General features: G+C 34.4%; 4 protein-coding genes across 10 annotated transcripts; all 4 read right to left on the bottom strand.

Moving 5' to 3' along the window:
* Nucleotides 1–270: 270 nt before the first annotated feature.
* Nucleotides 271–3,666, bottom strand: LOC111497674 (methyl-CpG-binding domain-containing protein 11-like). Of its 5 annotated transcripts, XM_023148550.1 has the most exons (4): nucleotides 3,327–3,666; nucleotides 1,716–2,171; nucleotides 1,265–1,658; nucleotides 438–837 (listed from the first exon to the last, which is right to left on the bottom strand). In XM_023148550.1, exons 1-4 carry the CDS (start codon nucleotides 3,438–3,440, stop codon nucleotides 767–769), a joined length of 1,035 nt encoding a protein of 344 aa, XP_023004318.1. In that variant the 5' UTR covers nucleotides 3,441–3,666; the 3' UTR covers nucleotides 438–766. The 5 variants fall into 5 exon arrangements, with proteins under 5 accessions (XP_023004317.1, XP_023004318.1, XP_023004316.1 ...); XM_023148549.1 differs by lacking the exon at nucleotides 438–837 and adding an exon at nucleotides 271–388 and having other exon boundaries at nucleotides 1,265–2,171; nucleotides 3,327–3,664; XM_023148548.1 differs by having other exon boundaries at nucleotides 1,265–2,171; nucleotides 3,327–3,665.
* Nucleotides 3,667–6,967: 3,301 nt separating this feature from the next.
* LOC111497699 lies at nucleotides 6,968–9,650 on the bottom strand. 2 transcript variants are annotated; one of them, XR_002720653.1, is made up of 4 exons: nucleotides 8,893–9,650; nucleotides 8,646–8,818; nucleotides 7,651–7,858; nucleotides 6,968–7,613 (listed from the first exon to the last, which is right to left on the bottom strand). XR_002720653.1 is itself a non-coding variant. In XM_023148588.1 (3 exons), exons 1-3 carry the CDS (start codon nucleotides 9,496–9,498, stop codon nucleotides 7,702–7,704), a joined length of 936 nt encoding a protein of 311 aa, XP_023004356.1. In that variant the 5' UTR covers nucleotides 9,499–9,650; the 3' UTR covers nucleotides 6,968–7,701. The 2 variants fall into 2 exon arrangements, 1 of the variants encoding a protein (XP_023004356.1); XM_023148588.1 differs by having other exon boundaries at nucleotides 6,968–7,858.
* Nucleotides 9,651–10,593: 943 nt separating this feature from the next.
* On the bottom strand, nucleotides 10,594–13,181 carry LOC111497700. 2 transcript variants are annotated; one of them, XM_023148591.1, is made up of 2 exons: nucleotides 12,887–13,181; nucleotides 10,594–10,893 (listed from the first exon to the last, which is right to left on the bottom strand). In XM_023148591.1, exons 1-2 carry the CDS (start codon nucleotides 13,140–13,142, stop codon nucleotides 10,823–10,825), a joined length of 327 nt encoding a protein of 108 aa, XP_023004359.1. In that variant the 5' UTR covers nucleotides 13,143–13,181; the 3' UTR covers nucleotides 10,594–10,822. The 2 variants fall into 2 exon arrangements, with proteins under 2 accessions (XP_023004359.1, XP_023004358.1); XM_023148590.1 differs by lacking the exon at nucleotides 10,594–10,893 and adding an exon at nucleotides 10,947–11,308.
* Nucleotides 13,182–19,015: 5,834 nt separating this feature from the next.
* Nucleotides 19,016–19,573, bottom strand: LOC111497701. Its single transcript, XM_023148592.1, has 2 exons — nucleotides 19,308–19,573; nucleotides 19,016–19,244 (listed from the first exon to the last, which is right to left on the bottom strand). Exons 1-2 carry the CDS (start codon nucleotides 19,462–19,464, stop codon nucleotides 19,018–19,020), a joined length of 384 nt encoding a protein of 127 aa, XP_023004360.1. The 5' UTR covers nucleotides 19,465–19,573; the 3' UTR covers nucleotides 19,016–19,017.
* Between the last annotated feature and the right edge of the window lie 7,169 nt (nucleotides 19,574–26,742).

The raw sequence follows: 26,742 nt of genomic DNA, 5'->3' as shown, positions 1-26,742 counted from the left end.
ACTCTTCAATTCAAACTCCGTATTTTCTTCTCTCGACAAAGACTTTCACTTACCAAATCAAGACTTGTTGTTCTTTATATCGTACACGTTAGATGAAAAAAGATTTAGAACGGTTTTTCAACAAATCTCTTCATCATTTTCTCGTAAGAGCTTCTGTTTACTTAAATCTTGTACCAATAAAAATATTTTATGTAAGAAATCGTGTTAATTGAAAGAATATACAAAAATAACTCGACCGAGTTGATGATTACAAAAATTTCGGGTAAGATGTAAGCAAAGAGACATTAAATCTAATAACCTTCCTCCGGTAGGCATCCCGACCCTCTTACAATCCTACTGTTCCTCTCTAGCTAAGTATTCTGCTATCAAGAGTCCCACAAAACGTCCTCTATCATAGAGCAACAATCTTTGTCATGAACCGAACATAACCCGAACAAGCTCAAACAATGATTTCATAGTATAATGTCGTCCTTCCATTTTTCCACATTTTTGTACAAAAAGTCCATCATTATGTCACTATGATTATGTTCATATCTACACATTAATACCGTTTACATTACAAGTGTACGATATAAAGCTGACTGTGTCCCCATTAAGCCAGGGACCATTAAGAGAATTGACTAGCTAATAATATCAAGTCAGCAGCAGCCATCCCCGTGTCCAAGCAAATATTTGGCTTTAATGGTCCAAGCCCACCACTAGCAGATATCGTCCTCTTTGGGCTTTCCCTCTCAGGCTTCCCCTTAAGGTTTTTAAAACGTGTCTGCTAGGGAGAGGTTTCTACATCCTTATAAAGAATGGTTTGTTCTCCTCCCCAACCGATGTGGGATCTCATCGCTACAAAACTTCAAACACGGAGAAAGCAAGATAGGCAGAGTAATGGAAAGTTCTTCTACTTCATTTATTATGATCCAACGGACACAAATGCCTGATATCAGTGATGCTAAGTTTGACATACTTATGGCATACACAGGTATCAAGTTTCACTAACAATGGCTATCAGTTGGCTTAGATTGGCTTAGATTGTAGCAGCTAAAAGAAAGAACAAGAACATAAAGAACAAAACTAAACCCATCTAACATCAGAAGAGTTATCTTTTTGAAACCAAGTCTAGCCTTAACAACGTTAAAATTACAGTCATTCAAGCAATTTCAAACTTACAAAAGTGTGGTGGCATGTTCATTTGGCTGTGCAAGTTGTGATGGTGACTGGGGAAGGGGGGAGCAGGAGCGAAGTATTGAAGACGTATAACTTTGTTACTTACCGGTTTCGATCACCTCGCTCTCGTTTTTGTTCACTCTGTCCTTTGCCTGAATGTCGTGCTTTTGTGCATCGTTTTCCATGATCGTTCCCTCAGATGCTGGAGTTCCTGCAACACCATTTTCCTTGATGTTACTAGCATCTGCCTTTTCCTGTTTCATACAGCATGATTCATTAGCTTTCTCAGCTTCAGTTTGTGGTCTGTTTTCCCCTTTATCTTGTCCACCCACCAATGCCACACTTTCAACAGCAGTGGCTACCTCTTGATTTTGAACATTACTTTGATCTTCTACTTCTTTGCCATCTTCAGCATCTAACTGACCGTTTTTGGTTATCGTCGTGTTACCGGGCACATTCTCAATGCCGGGTTCGTCTTTTGTCTTGACAACGTTCTTGGCCTGTTCATCCTTGGCCGTTTCAATTTCCTTGTCTTTTGTTTCGTCTTCCTTCTTGGCCTCTTCATCCTTGGCAGTTTCAATGTCTTTTTCAGGCTCTTCATCCTTGCCATTCCCAGTTTCTTTTTCTTTTGTTTCATCAACCATTTTAGGCTCTTTATCCTTTTCTTTCTCGATTTCAGTGTGCTCCTTCTCGGACATTTCGACATCTTTAACATCAGTTTCCTTTACACCCTCGGAGTTCTTAGCTTCCTTCTTTTTCGAGCCCGGAGACTTTCTAGCTCGTTTCCTTGGGGGATCTTCCTGTGGGGGAGGCGTTGTCTTAGCCTTCTCACTAATCCTAGCAGATCTCCGAGGTGTCTCACCAGTACTCCAATCAAAATCCGATAATGCAACATCTACAGAGTGTGATTTCAAGTACTGCTCGAGCTGTTTTCGATTACTGATCTCCTCGCCCGTAGGTGCTATGAATATGACTTCATTCTTTCTTGGTGTACCTCCCTTCTTGGGTGATAACTGGAATGAAATAAAACAGGAACTATCATGATTATCATCATCAAAGCCAAAGAATGAAAGGGAAAAATAGAATCATTCACACCCAGAATGATTTTTCAAAACAAGAACCAGCTGGTGCAAGTAATAAACGTTATCCTCATTCAAGGGAACACAGTTTTCAGGTTAAAAAAGAAAACAAATCTTTAATTCCCCCTCTCGTCGGTGTTGTAAAAGCATGGGGCACACTAAAATACGTGGGGTCGGGTGGGGTTAGGGAAGCCATACATACATATATATAGAGATGTCCAGGAACAGGGCAGAAACAAGGAAGCCTTTCCCGTCCCTATCCCGGCCTCCTATTTCATTTCCCATCTCCGCAAAGTTTTTCATTTATTTTTATGGGGATAGGGGCGAGGATTCCCCGACAAGAGACATTTTCCTATATATATTAGAAAACATTCCTTTCGAGTAAATTTCTAAGGAAAAATATGTTCGAGATGGGAACGGGAATTTCCATCCCTAGCCCCGTTTAGCTAACGAGTAGAAATCTCTCTCCACTCTCACCCCTAATCTCTCTTTTTCTCGACCCCGATTAGGACTTCAAGAACCGAGACATGCACCTGAAGCGAGTCGTATTAGGGGTGATTCGCTTCGAATGTGGGCTTTTCCTGTTGAGATAGCTCATTAGCTTGTACTGGAGCTCCTCTGTTTCTAAGGTTAGCAGAATGTGATTACAAATTTGTGAATCTGTAAGGCACACATCCTACAACCTGATTCTTATAGAATTGATGAACTTTTGAAAGAGAAAGCCCTGTTTTTCTTCCCCAAATATCTCTAACTTTTCCTGAATTTCCTGAAGCCAAGCCCTAAATAGCATCAAAAAGGGCAGAAACTATGAGCAGAAGCAGCCAATTTGTAAGGCAAACACTTCCCAAATCAGGAAAAACCCTAATCACAAAGGCAAAGAGCGAAAACATTGACAAACCCTAGAACTAAAAACACAGCAGCAAGCACAATTCACCAAGAACAGATTAATACCAACATCAAAAACAGAGAATCAAGCAAAAATTAGAGACACCCAGAAACAGATCCAACAGAAAAACAAAGAAATAAAAAGAATCAAAAAGCTGAAAACACAAGAACACAGAAGAAAAAAGAGAGTGAAAAAAAAAAAACCAGTTTCTTCCAAGAAGGTGGAGCTGGAAGATGAACAGAAACTTCATCTTTAGCTCCTCCCTCAACTGGGTTTTGAAGCTCTTCTTTGCTCTGCACTCCCACTTCGTCTTCCATCTCTTTTTCCCACTTGCAAACAACACAAACTTTCAATTCGCTTTGGCCTTAGAGAGTCAAAACTCTTCTATAAGCTCTCTCTCTCTCTCTCTCTTTCACTCTCTCTCTCTAGATTAAGATTAAGATGAAGATTAAGACTAAGACGCATTTATGGGTAGAATCAGAAGGGGTCGAAGCTTCATGAAAGTTTGGAGCTTAGCTTCACCAATAAGTGATGCCTTGCCTTATCTCTCTCCATTCACTTTTATCCATACAAATTTTGCTCACAGAGTAATTTATAAATTAAAAAGAAAAACCCCCAAGAAATGTGATTACAATTAATCTGTACCCAATGAATTAAGTGATCCCTAATCCATATTTTGATTCTAAATCTTTTGCTAAGTTTCTTTAATCAATGAACCAACCAGTTAGAAACCATTAGCCGCGTTTTACTCCCCAAAACACATTTTTTAGCGAACAAAACGGTCAATACACGCGCCAGACAATGGCCGTGAAGCCCACGTCCCTGTACTATTATTATTATTATTATTATTATATAGTTTAATTTCTATTATTTGTTTTGTCCATTTTAATTCTTATGGTTTAAATATTGTCAATTATGCATCATATTTTTAAATTCTTTTAAACATAAATTGTCTTTTGATTATAAATTTACATAATATTTAATTAATTAGAAGATGAATTATAATTTATTTTATATATTATTTTTTTAATATTTTTTAATTAATCTAAGCTTAATTAATGGATAATACCTAAATTATAATATTAAAGATCAATTACTTAATTTTCTACTTTAAAATTAATGAAATAAATAATATTTACGGAGAAAAGAGACTAAATTGAAAATTAGGGTCTTAAAATAAATATACTTAGATTTTAAATTTTGTCTCTAAAATTTTTTAATTTGTATGGTTTTTTTTTCAATAAATTTATAATATTTTCGATATTCTTTTAAAATATTGTGATGTAAAATATATATATATATATTAAATTTAAGGATTTTATTTTATAAAAAGATAAATGTGAAGCCACGCGGCGGTGGGGGAGTTGAAAAAAATGACGGCACACGTGGAAGAGTGAATAGCGTTTTTTGGATAAGGTCGCTTATCAACTGTATTGGAATCTCACTTTCAGGTCCGCCCACGATTCTCCCTTTTATTTCTCTTTTTCTCCCTTCCAACTGGGGTCTTCTATCATCCACTCTCCTGCCGCCACGTGTTTAGTAAGGTTACATCTATATATTCGCGTAATATTATTATTCTTGGTGGGCCCTCTTTGAAATTTTGCTTCTAATTGTGAATAATTAGTTTTTTTTAATAAATAATATTAATAAATAAATTTTGCTTCTAAAATTTATAATTTTTAAAATTATAAATTTTCGAAACTAAAAGAGTTTTCAGATCCTTGTTTTTATTTTTAACTTCACCTCCTAAATCAATTATCAAATACAAATTTAAATAATTAAATAGATTTTTTTAATTTTAAGGTGGATAAAAAGCAAACTCGTATTTTTTAATTTTGGCATAATATATTATCCTTATATTGATTCAAATTTTAGAAATTAACTTTAAAATTAAAAATGTTTTTTTAGAATAATAAAAATTCTAAAAGCAAATAAAGCTATAGCTCATTTTGTTGGTCAACATTACTTAAAATCCTTTTTTTCCTTAAAAAAACGTGTTACCAAAAATATAATTAACAACTTATATTTAAATTTTATCCTCTTTATTACAAATAAGATGTGATAGAATAATTTGCATAATTATTACCTTATTAAACTTTTCCTTTTATTTTGTTCCGAATCAATTTTTTTTACTCGAAATTTATATCATTTTTTTTTAAATTTATTATTAACTAATAACAAATCTTTTAAAAAATATATTATAATATACTATACTTCTAAATTTTTCTAATAAAATAATAATATCTTCTAGGTAAAAATATAATTATGAGTTTAACCGACAGTAATTTTTATCTATTCAAATTTTAATATTATAATACATCACTAACTTATTTACGCAATAAATAATCTAAATGTGGCGAATAAGGGTGAGACTATAATTTATTATTTTATTTTACTTATGACGATTAACATTATAACAATAATGGATTTAAAGAATTTCGATCCAATTTTATTTTATAAAAATTGTTCAAGTGTACATTATTTGGACTTTAATTTGCCATTATTTTCAACTTATAATTAATATCACCATTACATCATATATATATATATATATACATATATAAATAAATAAATAAATAAATGGGTAGAAAAATGAATTGCAATTTATTATAAGATATAGAAACTATATAATTAATAGATATAAATGAACTTAATATTTGATAGAGATATAAAAATGGACTTACCACCTAATAATTTTTTTTATAAAAAAAAATTCATTTAAATCAATTAATAGCTTTTATCATGTATATTTCTTTAGGTTAGGTATGTAATTAACAAAACATATAATTTTCAACCTAATCTATAGCTTCTAATTATTAGCGATAATCATCATTTCAAGCCTATTTTTCATAATTAGTCTATTTTGAATCGGCTTGATCATAAAAGGTATAGGTTCAAACTCGATTCATGCACAAAATTGACATGCTTAAAACAATATTTAGATTTGGGTGAGTAAGTGCAACCTTTAAATAACTATGTGATGACTGAACTGAACCATCAACTTAACTCAATGAATCAAAGTTTATGTTATTAAAATTTATTGCAATTATATTTCTAATGTAATGTTGGTTTAAAAATTTGGATATTTTTTTAATTATTTTTACTCAACAAAACCAATGATATTAGAAGGTTTATTTTAGTATTTCTATTTTAAACTTTATTTCATTGTTTATATCACTTAATTTTTTTTTTTTTTTTTTATGAATTAAAAACTATGATATCTAAATTAAAAAAATTAAAATTTTCACTTTTTTATGTGACAGATTATATATACATACGTTTGTTTAAGTTAATTCAATGATAAGTTTATTGAGCCGACATGTCCGATTCAAATATTGTTAAGGTCAACTCATAGTTGACCTTTTAAAGGGTAATTCATATCTAATCTAATAAATTAATAAATTAATAAATTAATAAATTAAATGGTGATTAATGTGAGTGAGGACAAAACATGTAAGTGAGGACAAAACATCTTCTATGTTGAGTGACTTCCTAAAAATTTTACAGACAAACAAAACATGTTGAAAGTACTGTGTTGGTCTGTGTGGATACTGAAAGTACTTGTGTTGGTCTATGTGGATATTTTTCACTCCTAAGAAGCGAGGTGTACCTAACCATGTTGCTCGAGAATGCCGAGATCATCAAATGCCAAATCTAGATTTCAAACCCTAGGTGCGGATAACAATAGGCTTAAAGCCCAATTAATTTCCTTAATTAAATGATTAAAATAATATACATGTGGCTGCTTTTTTTTTTTTTTTTATTAGTGATAATATTGTATAGCTGTTTGAGGAATTATAATACAGTCAGCTACCTAATTCTAACCATACAATTAAATAATTAATAATACAAACCTTAATTTGATATTACAACATTAAAATACTTAAAAACATGCTTTGGAACAGCTTGGCTGATGCATGAAAGATAACGACACTGCCACAAACAAAGAATATCATACCACAAAAACATCTTATTGCAACAAAATCAAGGGCTAATTAAAGAAATAGCTCTTCATATTCCGATCAGGATCCAGATCCCGTACACCCATGTCCAACCTCGATCGTTTGGGCATCAACAACAGTCATTGTTACTCCGATCAGGATCGAGATCCCGTACACCCATGTCCAATCTCGATTGTTTGGCCATCAACAATAGTCATTGTTAGTTCGATCAGGATCGAGACCTCGTACACCCATATCCAACCTCGATCCATCGGGCATCAAGGGTGTCGTTGTTAGTCCGATTAGGCTAGAGATCTCGTACACCCATGTCCAATCCCAATCGTTCGAGTGTCGACGGTGATTAACACAACACCCTGATTCTTCAAATTGGTAACTTTGTCATAAAGGTAGAGAGAAAGTAAGGCTAAATCTTTCTCCATGGAAGACACAGGCAAAAGGGGCTTCAAAAGTGGGTTTATTTATGAACTTTTTACATTTTATGAGTTATAGAAAGGGTTACAAGTGAGAGAATCGTGTTCATACACACGTACTAAAGCAAACGACGGCAATGAGATTATGGTTTATTGAAGATATCTTACAGTGGCAAGGAAAGTAGTGTGTTATATATTTGATGAGATTAGGAAGATGCAGCGAGAGGAGGATGGTGAGGAGCTCCATGTGAGAAACCGGGCCGAGACGGATGCCTTTCCTCTGTTTCATACTGCTGTGGCATATCGTCTTCTTCGTCGACATCGGTATCCCAGAGAAACCGTGCGTATGAAGCTAGAAGATAGCTGTAAATAGAGAAAGATTTGCCACTAAATCAACTTTGAAGCAATATCACAAACAGAGAAGCAAACAGCTAAGAAAGATTCTCTCCATTTCAATGCTTGAACAAGAAATTGTATGACATAAACTTCACAAGCCTCACTGAGAGATTCCAATAATGAATTGTAACATGATCCATATATGAACAGAGATAGCTGTGTCAACTCTTGAAGAAATGACACAATGAAGAATGGAATCGATATCGAAATTGAACTCCGAATCTGTTCATGTTCTTCTACTCATGGCCATAATCAACTTGATCCATATATGAACAGAGATAGCTGTCTAAACTCTTGAAGAAATGACACACAATAAAGAACGGAATCGATATCGAAATTGAACTCAGAATCTGTTCAGGTTCTTGTATTCATGGTCATAATCAACTTGATCCATATATGAACAGAGATAGCAAACTAAACTCTTGAAGAAATGACACAAACAAGAATGGAATCGATATCAAAACTGAACTCAGAATCTGTTCATGTTCTTGTATTCATAGCCATAATCAACTTGATCCATATATGAACAGAGATAGCTGTCTAAACTCTTGAAGAAATGACACAATCAAGATCGGAATCGATATCAAATTGAACTCAGAATCCGTTCATGTTCTTGTATTCATAGCCATAATCAACTTGATCCATCATCAAAAGCAATCAAAAGTAAACAAATGAACCAGCAGTCCACAAGATAAGATTTCCAATCTGTTCTAAATGAGCTAAGAAATCAACTTAAATGCATTCAGATTCTTACCAATCATCAGGGGAACTTTTAACCGCCTGATCAAAATAGGTCGCAGCTCGTTGAGCATCCTTCTGTGTATGCCAAATAAGATCAGCATAAAGCGATAGAACACTTGAATCATTCGGGTCAGCTAGAATTGCCCTTTCACAAAACTCTTCGGCTTTGGCAAAGTCTCCATTAACCTAAACGGCAGAGCAGAATCAGAAGGGGCTGCCATTGAAGAAATTTCCAAGAGATTTCAAGCTAATTAAGGTACCTTTTTCAAGAATTTGGCATAATTTCCAAGTAGAAGAGCATTGTTAGGGTTCGCTTCAATCATCTTCTGATAATAAGCATCTGTGCTATTGTTAAACCCTGACTTATCAGAATCCCCTCCACCACCGCCGTTGGAACCTCTTCCGCCGCTTCCACCGCCTCCACCGCCACACACCCGTCCGCCGTCGCTTCCCGTTCCGCCGCCGATCACCAGCATCTGCAGAACGCATTCATCGCGAACTTCATCATTTGGCACTTTCAGACCCAACCCAGAATTCAAAAACACTCCAGAAATCGAAGACGACGGCGAATCTGAAGTGGGTCTGAGATCTTGATCTCGAACTGATCTCACTCCGGATTGAAAGTTATAGCTCTTGGGTAATGAAATCTTCTTTCTGGGATCTGTAATATCTAATTCTAGCAGATTTTGGGTTACCCTCTTCGCTGAATCATTCGATAAAGGCGGTGGAAGGTGAAAAGAGGGTGTTAACGAGAGCGATTTGGTTCTTCGAAACGGGAGGATTTGGTCCGATTCTGAAGGGGAGGATTTGGATTGGTGAAGCCAAGAATTAAGAATTGGGGTTGAAGAATTTCTCAACAGCATCATTAAGCGCTACGAAACAAGGAATTTGAGAGGGGATTGAAGGATTGATTTATGTGAACTGAAGAAGAACGACAAGTTGTTGATGGAAGTTAATGGAAGCAAAAGTGGGAGAGCCAGAAGGCGGCATGTATGCCTCCTTTCTTACAACTGAAGTGGCAAGTTGACATTTTATAGGGGCTGGCTATGGGATGATGCTCATTTTACATCAATTTTTAATTTCTTGTTCAAAGAAAATCTTAAATATGTATATTGTTTTCTATATTTTTGTAGATTTGTTAGTTTCAATGGGTTTTGCCAAATGAATGAGATTGAAGTAGAGAGAATTTTGTAAGAGATTTGATTTTACTAAATATTATAAAAAAAATTAGATAAATTACAAAGTTCAACATTTTATATATATATATATATATATAATTTACCAAAAAAAAAAAAAATGGAGTTCATCTATTTTATAATTTTTTTTTTTTTTTTTTTTACGAGGAATGGCAAAATTGACATAATTCATATACTTTATTACCTTGTTGACATAATTCAAATACTTTATTAAGGGGTATAGTAATTAAATCTTTTTAATAATCAAATTTTGTTTACAATTCTTATAGTTTCAAACATCTTAATTCTTGTGTATGTTAAACATAATTTTAATATTCACGAATGTTATAGTTTTTGAAACTTAGTTTTAATAAATTTGAAAGTTAGGTTTAATCATGATTTTTAACTGTCAGATTATATATAAATCATAAAATTTATGTATATATAAACATTTAAAAAGTTTGATACTGGGTGGAAATACATGAACAAATTTATCATTCAAAATATTTGGATCATAAAAATGAACTTTCGACTTCGAACATCGTCAATAAAAGACACAAGAGAAGGGTCCAACCACGACTCAAGATAAATTTTGGTAACATTAGAAATAACAAATTAATTATATTGTCTTTTATTTTTAATTTTTTTAAAGCTATGTCATCTACTAAAAGCTCAAGTACTTTCGGCTTCTCATAAACCTAGCAAAATACAATTTGACCACTACTTTTAAAATTTATTTAATGCAAAAATAAATTGTAGCCATACGTATAACTATGGGCAATGTGTCAACCAGGTTGTGGCAAAGACTTCTAATTATCTCAAGAACCAAACATATCTCCCATCATTCTGATGCTGCAAGCAACACAATGATTCCAAATGTTTCAACTGCAACCCTCGTAGACAATCTTGTACATCCATCAACCAAATCCCTGTCAAAGAAAACACCTACCAGAACAATCTATACAGAATTGTAACTTAGTAGTGAAAAAGATTGGTCGTTGTCACTCTAGAGGCATCAGAGAAGTTGAAACAATACAAAGAAAATTGACATGACGCAATACGAGGATGATGTGCACTTGCATAGCCCTACGCAAGGATGATGTGCACAAATCAAGGTTCAAAAAAGAAAAAAAGTTAATAATTAGAGTAGGATTCAGGAAAGTTTTAAGACACTTGATAAGAATATGATACAGAACAGGGCTTTCCATGACAGTTTACCTTTGGTATCAACATCTAATTGAGCAAGCTTTATCTACCTCGTCTAAGGCTTCTATATATCTTGAACATAGCTAAAATCAAGCAGCTTAACACTATTTATATTAACCTGCAATCCTTTACAAAAGAATGCTTTTTTTACGAAACTATCGTCTAAATCGAGAGCCCTTATTAGGTCTATTTTTTCCATCCAATGCAGAAGTCCAGAAGAAGAGGGACATCCAGAATAACACAGCAAAGAAAATCTGTACTCTGTCTCCAAATTTTGAGAAAATTGCTGGAAAACCTGCTTAAATTATAATACGAAGAGAAATAAGGAAACATATTTCATCCACATCAAAGAACCTCAGCATGACCAAAGCAATTCAAAATAGACCAAACAAGTTACAATATGAATTACATGCAAGAAAATTAGTACCAAGTTCTAACATCAAAAATATATAATGACTCGGTAGAATTTCAGAGTATTACCAACACCAACAGTTTTAATCTAATACAGACGATGAAGCTTAACAATCTCCCAGAATGCAAGAAAACTGCAGAAAAGCACTCCAATTGGCTATAATCAAGAAGCTATAGTTACAAAAAAGAAGTTTGGATAGAGTACACTAATTTAAGGTAGAAAACCTAGATACGTCTCAAATCACCGGAATATCCTTTCCAATTTCATCCCATTTCATACTAAATGATCACATGTTAGGCATCGTGAACCAAAATTAATATTTGGCCAAGGGAGTGTCAAAAAATGAATTGAAAGAAAAATTAAAATCTTGTTTGATAACTGTTTGATTATTGAAATTTAAGTCAATAAATATTACTTTGGCCTATGAATTTCTTTATTTTGTTATCTATGTTTTAAAAAACCAGTCAAGTTTTGAAAACTAGAAAAAAAAAAAAAATTTAAACATGTTACTGTTTTTGGAATTTGGCTAAAACTTTAAATGTTTGGTTAAGAAAGATGAAACTCATGGTAGAGAATTAATAAGAAATCAAACACAATTTCCGGAAGCCAAATGATTATCAAAGGCCTAAGTTATCCAAGCCAAACAACTTCAACTTCAGCGGGGAATCATCATCAAAGACCAAAAGTCTCCAGCAGCTATACGATAAGGGGCTAGAAAAGAAGAAGACACTTCATCTTACAATCGGAAAGTTGAATCCTAAGAAATCGCTATGATTCTTGCACGAAAGCAAATATATATAACTGTTGTTATGGAGGGGGAAATGGCTTTATATTTGCAGCTAAACATCTATACTCGGATATGTTTACGAATTGCTCATTAAAATTGACAATTGAACTTTGCTGACGCGGTTAATGAAAAATGATTACGGAGTAGTTGAACCTAATGAATCGCACACTCCAAATACCATTATTTCTTTTCCGTTGAGATTTCAACATATCTATGACGTATTGAGCAGAACTTTCTATCTAACAAACTTTCAAAATAAATCACGAGAAAATTAGATATAATTGCTAAGCACATATGTATCCGCAGACCTAGCGGAACAAATTTCCAGATGACTAAAAAAACGAAAAATATTTATGGATGATTAGCTTCTAAACAACCAGAACTCAAATGGATAAATAACACTGTTATTAGTTGTAGCAGTCGAGAAATAAGGACCACTAGCAGTCTAGCACAATCCGAGCAAAATTCAGGAGCTAATAATTTTTATTTTCAGTCATGAAGGCATGCTATAGGGATAAGGATAAAGCGAACTCCTCAACCGTTCATGGAAAAACGAAATAGAAATAAGTAAACACATAACCAAGCTCTATGCACTAAAATTTCTAAGCCTTAACACGAGCAGTTCAGTCCAATAAATGAATTAAGCACGAGAAGCACCAGCAAAGAATATTAACCTTTTAGACGAATCGGATCCTCGTCAGGAGGCGGATCGGAGTCCGGAGGCGGGCGTACTGCTGCAGTACAAACGGCGGATTTAGCACAGGGATTAAAAGAGAGCAAGAGAGATGAACGACGATGATGAAGCGGAGAGAAGGAAATTTCCGGACGAGCATGGAAGCTTGAGAAGAGAGGAATGGCGATTGCGGGGGCAGTAACGGCCCGTGAAGGATGGTAGAGAGCGTTCGAAGTAGAGAGAGAGGGCGATGCCATTGTGAGGAGAGAAAAGTCGACTATGATTCCATGTCTCTGTTCACTTCTCGTGAGTCCTTTACAATATGTGCTTTTAGCCATATGGGCCGGCCCAAATTCATTGGGTAATCTTGGTTGGGTTTTGGGCTTCCCGAGGTATGGACCACAATCACAAACTACACTATAAGCCCCTCCTCGAATAACTTCCCCTTAATCGAGTCACAACTCATTTTGTTGGAGCCCTCCAACAAAGTACATCTTTTGTTCGACACTTTAGTCACTTTTGACTACATTTCAAAATTCACAATTCTTTATTTAATATGTGAGGATTCTATCGTCATGGCTAAATTTAGAACATGACTCTGATGCCATGTTAGTAATTATGATATTGTCTACTTTCCGCGTAAGCTCTAAAAAGAAAGGTTAAACAAATGTATTTTATGTTAATAAAAAAATGTTAGAAATTATTTTCTACAATTTCAACACACATTATTTAATTTTAGATAATTAAATCTTAAGTCAAACTATTAAAATTATTTTAATTAATTTAATTTTCATACCTGTACTTTAAATTTTAGGTTTTTGAATTTATTTGGTAATAAATTTTATTAATTATCCTTAGATAAATGATTTATTATAATTTTGTATTTAAAAAATCGAAGTAAATTATATTAAACTAGATATAATTATGATAATTTATGACTAAAATAATTAATTTTTAATGATAGTTTATTACTATTAATTATAATTTAAATTTGAATCAATTAAATATACTTTACAAAAATAATAAAGAAAAATAAAAGAATAAGTAAAAAGAAAAAAGAAAAAGAATGTAGGAAAATAAATAAGTAGAGGAACAAATAATAAAAATAAAAAATAAAAAAGAATTAACCTTAGTAGTTAATATATTCTCTTTATTTATTATATAACATTACCATCAAAATAAAATAAATACATAAAATTCCCATGATGGTGCTAGGGCTGATAGATCTTATTCCCACATCGGCATTTCCACGAGAGAAGATAGTAGCTATCATCTTCAACTCCAGACGACGGAACAAATGCTCTGAACCATTTCTTCCTATGCACCGGCACCACCGCCGCCGCCATGCACGGCCTGCAACTCTTGCACTTGTTCTCACACCCCGGCGGCCTTGAACCAATCACCATTTTCTTTTGTTCATCCACCACATAACTCTCTCTTTCACGCTTCTCCAAATTCCCCGTTTCTTTTCCCCCTCCGCCGCTCCTCGGCCAAAACAACCCTACTGTACGGAACCAAAAAAAAAAGTCAACTTTATGAAGGAATTCTTTACATGACTTCCATTCTAATTTTCGTAAAGGTTATAGTACAATAGATATGTGTTTATTACTTATATATTAGTGGAAGGGGAGAATTTGACCAATCTAATTAGTGTCACACAAGAAAAGAGTGTTTGTAATGACCATTTGTTATGGGCATTCCAAATCGGTCTTAAAACATCAAAATTTTCATCGAACAATTCGTTAAAAACTAGTGAAATCCAAGAACAAAGGGAAGAAGGTAAAGAAAACCCAAGTTTTGAAATGGCAAAACAAGCAAGTGGGGTTTGATTAAGATGCTAAATTACCTGATTTAGAAGGAAGAAATGAGAGGAAGAGGAGGAGGAGGAGGAGGGCGAATTTGGAGGAAGAAGGAAGAGACATTGAGAAAGGCAGGTTGAAGTGATTGGAGGAAGGGAGTGAAACAAGAAGCAGGTTGAAGTGAAGGTGAGATGAGAAGCTCAAAAATGTTTCCTTTGGAAGAGACATAAAATAGGGCTTTGAAGGCATTTGGATTGGTTTTGGGAAACTGAGCTACTCTGACTTTAAGTTGTTAGTGAATGACTGAAGTGACCACTTCAATGTCTTGTTCTTTTTACTTTACAAACCCTACATGTCTTGTCTATTATAAGCTCACAATGCCTTGTTTCTTGAGCTCCCATTTCTCCATTATCATCATCATCATTCTTAATTCTTAATGTGTTTTAACCCTTAGATCTTTCTAACTCTACTGCTAATAAATATTGTCATTTTTAGACTTTAATTTTAGAGTCTTTCCTCAAAGTTTTTAAAACGCTATCTTACTAGTGAGAGGTTTTCACACCCTTATAAACAATGTTTTATTCTTCTCTTTGAGTTTTACCTTCCAGACTTACCTTCAAGACTTTTAAAACTCGTCTTAAAAACTTTGAGCAGAACGCGAAAGGAAAAGTCCAAAGCAAACAATATCCTAATGGTGGGCTCGACATGAACAAACCCCAATTGATCTTTCTGATTTTCGAACGCCCGCTCCTTTTCAACGACTCATTTCTCGTCTACTTAAAAACTTATACGCGTTAGATTTGACCCACGATTCAAGAATCTAAAACTAACCCTTTTCTACATATATCAACGAATTGAACCCCACAACAATGCTTTAAATTATTCATTCAAAAAAAAAGCATGGAGTTCAAGTAGATATCTGTCAGTTGGCAAGCTTCTCCCATGCAGGAGCAGCAGCACTGAATCAGGCAGCTAGTGAGTGCTACACTGCCACATAACAGTGCCAAATGAAGCTCCATTTCAGCTTCCCTTTCCCATTTTCACCTTTTCATCCCTTTCCTTTTGGGAATCTTTATGCCTTTTCAAAACCCAACTTCACATGTCAATTATAAGTTCTATGCTGCACAAATCCTTAAACATCAATTAATGAACGAATGCCTCCATGATTATCTTAAACAAACATAATTTCCATCAAAAACCAAATGACATGATTATCAAACCAATTTTAAAATATTTGTAACGAGATCTCTAATCCCTTGATTGATATTATATGTTAATCAGTTGAGTTATGCTTAAATTGACAACCACGCTAGTAAACTATAATTTATAAAACCTTTTGAAGATGACGAGAGATTCAAATCTCTAATCTCTTAAACACCTCCTTAAATTAGGGTTTAAAAATATATATATAGATAGGTGAGAAAGAGTGAAATGGTAATAAATTTAGTGGAACTTTATTCCTCCACCATTGGAAACACCATACATCTCTCTCTCTCTCTTCATATTTCCAAAGAACCCTAAATCTTTGAACACTTTTTTACCCAAACGCTCTCTTTTCATTCCCAAAACTTTTTACCTTTTTTACTACTAACATTCATTAGCTTCTGGGTAAATAGAATAGAACAGAATAGAGATGCAAAATGAAGAGTTTTTAACCTCTCTTCATTGTTGGAACTGCTGCAGCCTGCATGGGCTTTATTACAAACAACATTTCAAAAAAGATAAAAATATTTTTACTTTTACAGAAAACTTTATTCACTTTCAACTTTCTTTTCAAAAAAACTATCAATCAATTAACCATGGTTTCTTTTACTTCTCATAAAAGATGACAATCACTGTATTGTTCGGCTTTTTTCACTTGAAAACTTTCTGTTCAGCTCGAAATCAATTAAAGATGAATAAATACCTATTTTTCGTGTCCCGAATTTTTAACAACATCGATAATCGTGTTGTTCACTTATATATCCATGATCTTTTACTTAATTGGTTAAAGACGGCTAGAAATGAAGGGTGAGGATTGAGATCAAGGAAGCTTCCATCATCCATTTGGACGGCTAGGATTTTGATGAGATATGATGATTGATTGAAAAGACCTTGGCTGCACTCGTCACTTTCTTTAATAATAATCATAGGCCAGAAATCCAAGCAAAGGAAACGTGTCATGTTCTGATTGGTGAATATGGGCCCAAATCTCTTATTCTGACAACGACAGGTCTTATTCCCAGATTTATTTATTTAGGAAAAATTATGGTTGTGTCTTATCAGTCCTCACTTCTTAAATTGTCCTTAATTTCGTCAAACTTTCAAATGTTCCATAGACCAGGCAAGGGGAGACCCAGAATTAGAGGACCCGAGCTTATTTGGAGGTGTGATGTCCCACATTGATTGGGAAAGAGAACAAACCACCATTTATAAAGGTGTGGAAACCTTCTCCTAGCAAACACGTTTTATAGTCTCGATGAGAAGTCCTAAAGAGAAAGCCTAAAGAGGACAATATCTGCTAGCGGTAGATCTGGGCGGTTATAAATGGTATCAGAGCTAGACACCTGACGATGTGTCAGCCTTCTCGCTATTCCTCGAAGGGGGTAGACACGACGCGGTGTGCCAGTAAGGACACTGGGCCCCAAAGAAGGTGGATTTGAGGGAGGTCCCACATCGATTGGAGGAAGGAAAGAGTGCTAACGAGAACGATGGGCCGCGGAGGGGGGGTGGATTGTGATGACTCACATTGGTTGGGGAGGAGAACAATCTCGAGGAAGCCCGAAAGGAAAAGTTCAAAGAGAACAATATCTACTAGTGGTGGATCTGGATCGTTATAAGAAGAGATCAGGATCTAGCCAACCCTTCTTGTTCCCATGCATCCACCCGAAAATCTACCATTTCTTGCATGATTACACTCGACTTTTTAAGGTTGTGTGTACATTGTTCAGGACAATGGCTCTTCGTTATTGTAGTATATTTTGTACTTGGAACATAAATTTTCATAACTTAACTTTGGTTTTTTTTCAAAACACCATGTATTTATAGAGATAGAATTTATCGCTTATATATCTATGATTTTTTCTTCGATTAGTCAATATAAGACTTTGGTCAGACCAACTGTCCTTCCTTCCCTCAAACTAAAAACGACCATGCACTTATCCTAGCAAACTTCTCTTCAATGTCTACCATGACTTTTTTGTTCAACACCCGAAAATTCTACTAACAAGGCTTAATTACGCGTATGATTCCAATACAAAATATAGTCAACTAAATAATCTCCATTTAGTAGGTATGAACTAAATAATCTTTACCATTTTTAAAATTTTAATAAACCTTCTTCAATAATCCAAGTTTAGTTATATCATTTTATTAGTAGAGAATCAAATTTTTATTTAACAAAAATAATTATTATATTTACAATTATTTTAATGGAAGGTCGTAAATATACAAGATTATATTGGTTACTCATAAGTTAATTATTGAAAATTTTTAATATATAGTTGAGCATCATACGATAAATAAAGTATTTATTATAATTTTCAGAACCGTCAAATTTTCACTTTTTCTATGTATGATTTATCTTATTATAAAAATAAAAAAATATATTTTTTTTTATTTAGAGAGGTCCATTTAACTCTAATAAGTTTATATACTTCAGAGATTCCCACGAACCTAACCAAGTTTGTGAACCCTACCACTCTTGAAGTATGGGTGTGGATACGAGTCTAATTCCCCTCTCAGCTAACCAACCATTTGCCTCATTTGTTAAAGCATATTGAATATGTTATAATATTAAAGTTTAATTTTTTTTAATAATTATACATTATATTTTTACATTATACATTTTCGCTATAAAAAAAAAAGAAAAAATCATTCATTAGTTTTTTTATACCAATAATTTTCTTCAAAAAAATATTTCCAAAATCCGTGTCTAACTTTATTTAGAGTAAATCCTCCCCTTCGTAAAGCTTCGTTCATCTCTCGAACCAAGATCTCACAATCCCACTCACATGGGGGCTAACGTTTTCATTGGCACTCCGCTCAGAGTTTTGAGTGGTGTGCCAATTAGAACACTCGGTTTTCAAAGGAGGTGGATTATGAGATCTCACATTTGTTGGAGAGTAAATGAAACATTACTTATAAGGGTATGAAACATATACTTCATTTTTAAAATCGTGAAGTTGAAGGTATTACACAGACAATATAACGAAAAATTTGAAGAATGAATATAAATTAAATTAATTAATTTGTAGTTACAAAGAAAGAAAGATGAAGAACACTATGAAGAATAAAAAAAAAATAAAAAATAAAAAATAATTTTCTAGTTAGAAAGTGTTTGTGTGTGTGTATTTCAGTAAGAAAACCCCATTCTATTAGATCGATCTCTGAGAATGCCATTATAAAGAGCGACACGATTCTCCGGCATCTGGCTTCCTTGAAAACTGCTTCTGCATCTATTTTTCTTCAATTTTCTGGCCGTGATCTTCCTCTTCATCTCCTCCGCCTCCGTCGCTTTCTTCTTCACATTCTCTGCAAATTGAACCTTCTTCTGCTTCTTCTTCCGATCTTTATTTCCACCTGTTTGCAACGCAAAAATCAATAATTTCTGCTTTCTCTAAATATTTAATTTTAATTTTCTACCTGAACAGAGACAAGGCCGAAGAATCCGAACATCGGCCTGTCGGGTAGCGGCGCTGTCGCCCTTGTTATGCCGGAAATACGCCAGGATCATCAGCGTGCTCGACGCCACCATCGCTGTGGCGAACACCAAATTCGATGAGTTCAAGATCGATGGCATCCTCAAACCGAAGATTTCCCCAAAGGCATAAGTCGAACACAATTGTTCTTGTTCGTGTTCGTGTTGAAAGAGGGGATGAAAATGGAGTGAAGGTTTTTTGAATTTTGTGTTTGAAATATATCTTTGTTTTTGCACGAAAACGGTTGAAATTGGATGAAATAGAAAGAGAGGATAATGACAATTGAAGGGGAGAATTGATTTTGATTTTGATTTTGATTTTGGGGTTTTTTCTAATTTTATCGGATTTGGTTTGTTGGTTGCTTCGTTGGTATTTTTCTGATTTTGAGTGGCAGTCAAATTTGTGGGGTAAATATCAAATGATGTGTTGTTGTGTGTTTAATTTCATACAAAATCTTTTCTATTTTAATCTCTCTTAAGCTTTGAATTCCCTAATTTCGGATTTGTGTTAATATTTGGTTCATCGTTCTTGACGTCAAATTTTTTAAACTTTTAATTTTGTGTTAGATAGGTAAGCATAATATGTTGTTGACTATATATGACAATTATTGCTCGAGATACTTAGGGGGCGAGATGAGGTCATGCCTCCTATTTCAATCTTCATTTTATTAAAAAAAAAAAAAAACATGATTCTCGTAAATCTAATAATATTTCATAATAATAGATTTTAAAATGTATCTATTTATTAAGGAGAGGTTTCCACACATAATGTTTCATTCAGATCTTACACACTTGCAAAGAAAATAAGTGATCGAGTATTAGCAAGGTGGGAATTAGGATGGGGACGAAGAATATAGGTATGGAGTTTTCATGTCAAAAACTATGCATCAAGATTTTTACCCTATACCACACCGTTTTATAGTGGAGTATGTAGGTAAGAGAATCGATGCAATATTCCACGTCCTTTGAGCTTGATTAATAGACATGGTCGCCTATGTCGATGGGCATATATAGGAGAAACTTCCAAACTATACATAATGCATGCCCATAACTTAGTCTAAGATTATGTCAGAATTTAGTGCAACTTATTGTTAGTTTGGATGAGTCAAAATATTCATAATCAGTTAATATTTGAAGAATATATTAATTATGGAATATATATGAGATATTTTTAATCCGTTAATATTTTTATTTGATTAGTAGTATATTTTATTTTATTTTATTTTTAAGATTTAATTAGTTTATATTTTCCTTATTGGTAGGTATTATTTGGTATCTTGTATTCTACTCAAACGTTGTGAATATGAATGTAGATTGAACCTTCGATCCCAATTTTATTTCAAATTCTTAATTTTGTATTGTTTTCTTGAATAATAATATTTTCATATCTATTCATAATTGTTTGAGTGGTAGATATTGTGTCAGTTGATATTAGAGCCAAATTGATAACCAAGGGTTTGATATTACTACTCAACCAGATGAAGGGTGGAAGTGTCAAATCTATTCACATTTTTTTTTAGTGGTAGATATTGTGTCAATTGGTATCAGAGCAAGTTGGTACCCAGGGCTTGATATTATTACTCAACCAAATGAATGGTAGAAGTGATTCTAGGTATAGCTATGGAAAAGCTTGTTGACAATAATTATAATTATGGGAAGTTAGGTATGAAATCTTATCTATAGGGACAAGATTGGTGGGATTTAATTGGAGGTGATGACACACAAATTCCAGCAGATACTCCACATTTTGAATTAGGCCGAAAATGGAAGATCAAATGTGGAAAACATTTATTTACCTGTGAACTTTGATTAGCAAAGAATATATTGATCATGTTCATAATTTAAAGTCACCAAAGCGAGTTTGGGAAACACTAAGAAAAATACAGCTCGTGCAATCTATAGAGAATGAACTAGATGTGGTAACTCAAGGTAATTTTTTTGTTGAAAAATATTTCTTGAAAGTGAAAAATCTGTGTTCTGAAATTTTAGAATTAGATGCTAAGAAGCCATGAGTGATGCTCGATTATGACGTTATCTTATTCGTGGATTACGAAAAGACTTTATGCCCTTTATTTCTTCAATGAAAGGGTAGGCACAGCCCACAGTTACTGAATTGGAGAATTTGTTTTCTAATCAGGAAGCTTTGATTAAGCAAATGACTAACAACAACGAGTTTTCTCCAAAGTCAGAAGATGTATTGTATGTCAAAGATCAAAGGAGATAGAATTTTCATTCAAAGCCTTCATCAAGCAATGAGAATCAATTTAGAAGTGAGAAGTCGTAAAAAAAAAAGCAATTTAAACCTTGTTACAAGTGTGGAAAACCTGACTATTTTAAATGAAAAAGTCAAACCATATTAAGCCAAATTGCAGGAATTAGAAGCAAAAGTTGTACATGAAAGTCAAAGTTCTCCATATCCAATTTGGGAACACTGCTTAACCATTGAGGTTCTTGGCTAGCCAACAAAATGTGACTTCAGTTGTACATCAAGAATATGTCTCTACAAGTGCTCATGCCTTTATAGACTATAATGAAGAATGGATTGTCGATTCTGGTTGTTCTCATCATGCAACTGAAAACGAAACTCTTCTATCAGATGTTCGTCTACATTGTCAAGAGAAGAGTAAAGGGCCCAACAAAATGGCTGAATTGGAATCACGACTTTCTCAACTCCAAGAGGAACTTAAGAAAACAAGTGATCAACTGAGCACATCTGAATCACACAAAAAGCAAGCCCAACAGGAAGTAAAAGAAGCAAAGAAACAACTATCAGGTATGTCTGCAAAGCTTGAAGAATCCCAACAGCAGGTGCTTGAGCTCTCAGCTTTTGAGAAAGATCGTGTTCAAGAACTGCACAAACTTTCTCAAGATCGTGATCGAGCATGGGAGACCAAACTTGAAGTTGTTCAGAAGCAGCACGTAATGGATGTTGTTGCATTGGCTTCCGCCATGAATAAAGTTCAGAGGCTCAAGGTCCAGCTGAACATGGTGTCTGAGTCCGACCAAACCCGAAGTAACATCGCTGAGTCGGCACAAGTTGAGATGGATTATTTAAGAACACAACTCTTAGAGACACTCTCCCATGTTGAAAAACTAAAAAATGAGCTCAGAATCTCAAGCCCTCAACATTGCAAGGAAAAATCAAAATCAATTTGAAACAGAATCAAAGTTGTTAAAGCCTACAACTGTTTGTCATAGCTTTGGAGTCGCAGAAGAAGCAGAGGACTGCGACATGGGCGCTGTCACCAAATCATGGTATTGTCTTCGATGATACTTGGAAGATCGTGGATGAAAAGCAGGCTAAGGATGGGAAATTGAAGGAGGACAATTTCGATGCCTATTCTGATGTAGGCTAGTCGAGAGAATTGGGGCTGTCTTCGGAGCTTTATGAGAAGAGGGTTTTTTAGGAAGAGTCCAATCATGATTATGCTTCGTTTCTCAAGGAATTGGGAGTTTTGAGAACTCGAGCAAATCGAGCGTGGCTCAGAGAGGAGGTTTTTAATGGGATGATGGAGAAAAACTTGGTGTCCTAGTGGACGATGATCAGTGGCTATGCAAGGATGGGCAATTTAGAAGAAGCACGCCACCTGTTTGAGAATATGCCAATGAGGAATGTGGTTTCTTGGAACACAATGATAGCTGGATATGCACAGAATGAGAACTACGCAGATGCAATTGAATTGTTCAGGTAAATGCAGCGTCAAGGCGACCCGACACCCAACGATGTTACGCTTGTTAGCGTACTCTTCGCTTGTGCACATCTTGGTGCTCTTGATTTGGGGAAGTGGATACACAAGTTTATAAGACGAAGCAAGATGGAAGTTCCACCGATTTTTGTCGAAAATAAAAGCTCGTTCTGATACCAATTTGTTAGAATAACGCTCACGAAACTGTGAAGAAGATGTCGAGAGGGGAGAGACAAAGAGACAAGGAATTATACTTAAATGAGATAATTTCCCTCTCTCAATGCTCTACTTGCTCGGCTCTTTGCAATGAAAACAAATTAATTTATAGATATTCTTAAAGCTAAAAATGACCATCATAATGACATAATTTTCTAACCCATAAACCAACTCTTTCCTAAATTTATTATTGCCATTTCATTTTTTATTTGGGCATTTTCCTTTTACCGCTCAATTTCAAAAACTTACACTAAACTTAACTAAAAAATAAAACTACCCTTATCATTTAAGTTTATTCCAACAAAATGGAATTCACTCCTACCCACTTTTAGGGATAAAAGAGAGGTAGTTCCCTTAAGTATCGACTCCAAGTCTTGAACAAGGGGCCCCACTCTCTCATTGATCTGGGAGGGATTTGGTTTATTGGTTAGACTACAAACCAATTGTTCATTAGAGAATCAATGGGACATAAGGAACAAGAAGTAACTTCAAGGGGTAAAACGGTAGATTGACCCAACTCTAGTTACGAACAATCTATGAAGAATCGACTTACTGATCATGGTTATATCAAATGGACAGAAATATATCTATAATGAGGGGAGTGCAACTACTAGGCTACAGTGGAATGTCCAAGTAGTTAACGAATGTTGGTTAACAAGGTTAACGAGTTTAGCCGGTTAATCTTGAATCGTTGGAGCCCACAATCTATAGGTTCATAAGGTTCCCCTGCTAGCTCATATCGGATTAAACCATAGAATAGTGTGACGAGTGAGTTCGAAGTGTTCAAATTCAAATTAGAGAATATGCACTACATATATACGATATATTTAACAACATTTTTGTTTCATTTACGAATTAAACCAAAAGAGAGAATCGGAGATATTTAAATAAGATTTAAATATTTTAATCAAATATGTGTCGAAATTAATTGAGATTGACATTTGAATTAATGTTAAATATTAATTAAATAATTTAATTAATCATTTAATATTACATTAATTTAAAATTAATTGTTAGAATCAAAATGAAGAAAGTCAAAATGTTGACTTCACTCCATGAAAAAATTTATGTTTGAGTTCGTAGAATTTTGAGATGTCAAAATTTTGGTTTAACCAAACATGCATGCCAAATAAACCCCACAAATTTGAGCACTCAAAATTTTGTGATCTCAAATTTGCATGAACATGCAAATACGACTCTATAAATAGAGTGATCAAGGTACATGGAACTTCTTCCTTCTTAAAAAACCTTGAGAAAAATTCTCACAAACTCTCTCTTCATACATACTAAATCCTCACCGAATTCTACAATCCCGTTCTACGACGGGAGAATAGTAGAGAAGACACTAATGGTGGTTTGAAATCGGTTCATGAGGAAAAAAGAATTTGAACTACAAAATGTTAATACTCAAACTTCTTGAGTTTTAATACTTATGAACATGCTAGTTATTTACTATAATTGATGTTCTAAGAGTGCTTAAGATCCAAGTTGCTTCTGCATGTGTTATATTAACACCATCATTGTTTACATTTGTAACACTGGACGTTGAAATTATATCCTTGACTGCATCATTGATTGCGTCTCTTCCACGCTAATATGCTTGGCTCGACTGTCTCTTCTCCTTATAATTTTCTTCATTTCTGCTGTCTTGACTACCTCGATCATTCTCGCGACTTCCACGACCTCTACCTCGAATATCTTGAGAGTAGAGTACCTTTTCATCCTTTATTGATGCCTTAGTCTGAAGTGCTTAATCGAGTGTCTCCTCCTTCTTTTTCTTACGTTGCACGTGTGTCTCGAGAGAACCAACGAGCTCATCGACTGTGAACGTCGCTAGGTCCTTTGACTCTTGTATCGCACATACAACAATCTCAAAGTTGTCGGTTAAGAACCTCAAGATCTTCTCCACAACCCACGTCTCGGTAACATTTCTCCGTTTCGATTTAGTTGATTTGTCACGGTCTGTACGCGCGTAATGTAGTCAGATACATTTTTTGACTCCTTCATCTTCATGCTCTCCAACTCGCCACGCAGAGTTTGGAGACGCACTTGCTTGACTTGGTCGGTTCCTTTGAACACCATTTCTAAAGTATCCCACACTTTTTTTGAAGTAGTTGCCTTTGCAATCTTCTCAAAACCCAACTCGTCAACAGCCCGGAATAGCATGTATAATGTTGCCTTATCCTTTGATCGCAATTCTTTTAGCGCCTTGTTTTGCGTCGCCGTATAACCCGAGGTATCCTTTGGTTCTTCGAAACCTTCTTCGACCACCTCCCATGCGTCTTGAGAACCGAGAAGAGCTTTCATTTGGATGCTCCAATTCTCGTAGTTTGTCTTTGTTAATCGCGGTAGCGGCATTTGTCCCATCATATTCGCCATCGACTCTGATACCAATTTGTTGAAAATAAAAACTCATTTTGATACCAACAAATTGTTAGAATAACACTCACGAAACTGTGAAGAAGATGTCAAGAGGCGAGAGACAGGGTGACAAAGAATTTTGAAAAACTCTTTTCTATTACATTGTACTTAAATGAGATAATTTCTCTCTCAATGTTCTACTTGCTCTTTTTGCTCGGCTTTTTACAATGAAAACAAATTAATTTATAGGTTTTCTAAACGAAAAAAAATGGTCATGAGAATGACATCATTTTCTAACCCATAAACCCACTCTCTACTAAATTAATTATTGTCTTTCATTTTTACTCAATTTCAAAAACTTACTCAAATTAAAGTACTAAACTTAATTAAAAAATAAAACTACCCTCATTTAAGTTTATTCCAACCATTGCTTGGGAATGCATGGGCATATATGTATGCAAAATGTGGATGCATATTGTGATCAGCGAGCTTTGTGTCATAGCCATGCTTGTCTAAGGCGTGTTGCTTATAATCGTATGCCCATTTCATGTTGAAACTCTTGTCTTGTATTATTTTATCGCTTTCCTTTACTGCTTTCATGATGTATAATTTCTTTCTTGCTTTTACTAAGTGTATGACTTTTCGGTAGAATCATGTCATGTTTGGTAGACATGAAATGTCTCAGAATGTATTATAGGGGAGTATGACTAGTTGTAAACTCCTCCTCATTATTTTATATTATGACCGTTTGTCGAAATCATGTCTAAGCTTGTCATCCCTCGACTTTTCTTCGAAAAAAGTAATATAACCGTTTATCGAAATTATGACCGTTTGTAGTAGATATGACTAATTGCCAAATTCTTCGGAAAAAGTAATATGTTATTTTAAGTCGTTGTGTTGTGTTTTGATTGTACGTCGTATAACATCGTTTTCAATATCTCTCGACTTTTCTTTTAAAATCTCTCTACCCCGCTTTCTAAAATTCTCAAATAAGCACTAGAAGCTTAAGCATACGTTGTCTAGTTGTGAGCAATCCAATCCTAGGTTGGCTTGACTCACATACGAGCCGTTGTGGCTTCCTTTGTTTTGTTTTTTTTTTTTTTTTTTTTTTTTTTTT

This window comes from Cucurbita maxima, unplaced genomic scaffold (genome assembly GCF_002738345.1).
Source record: "Cucurbita maxima cultivar Rimu unplaced genomic scaffold, Cmax_1.0 Cma_Scf00024, whole genome shotgun sequence".
In the NCBI taxonomy this organism is placed as follows: domain Eukaryota; kingdom Viridiplantae; phylum Streptophyta; class Magnoliopsida; order Cucurbitales; family Cucurbitaceae; genus Cucurbita; species Cucurbita maxima.
Note: the sequence above shows the minus strand (reverse complement) of the source record. Positions and strands in the feature narration are given on the sequence as shown.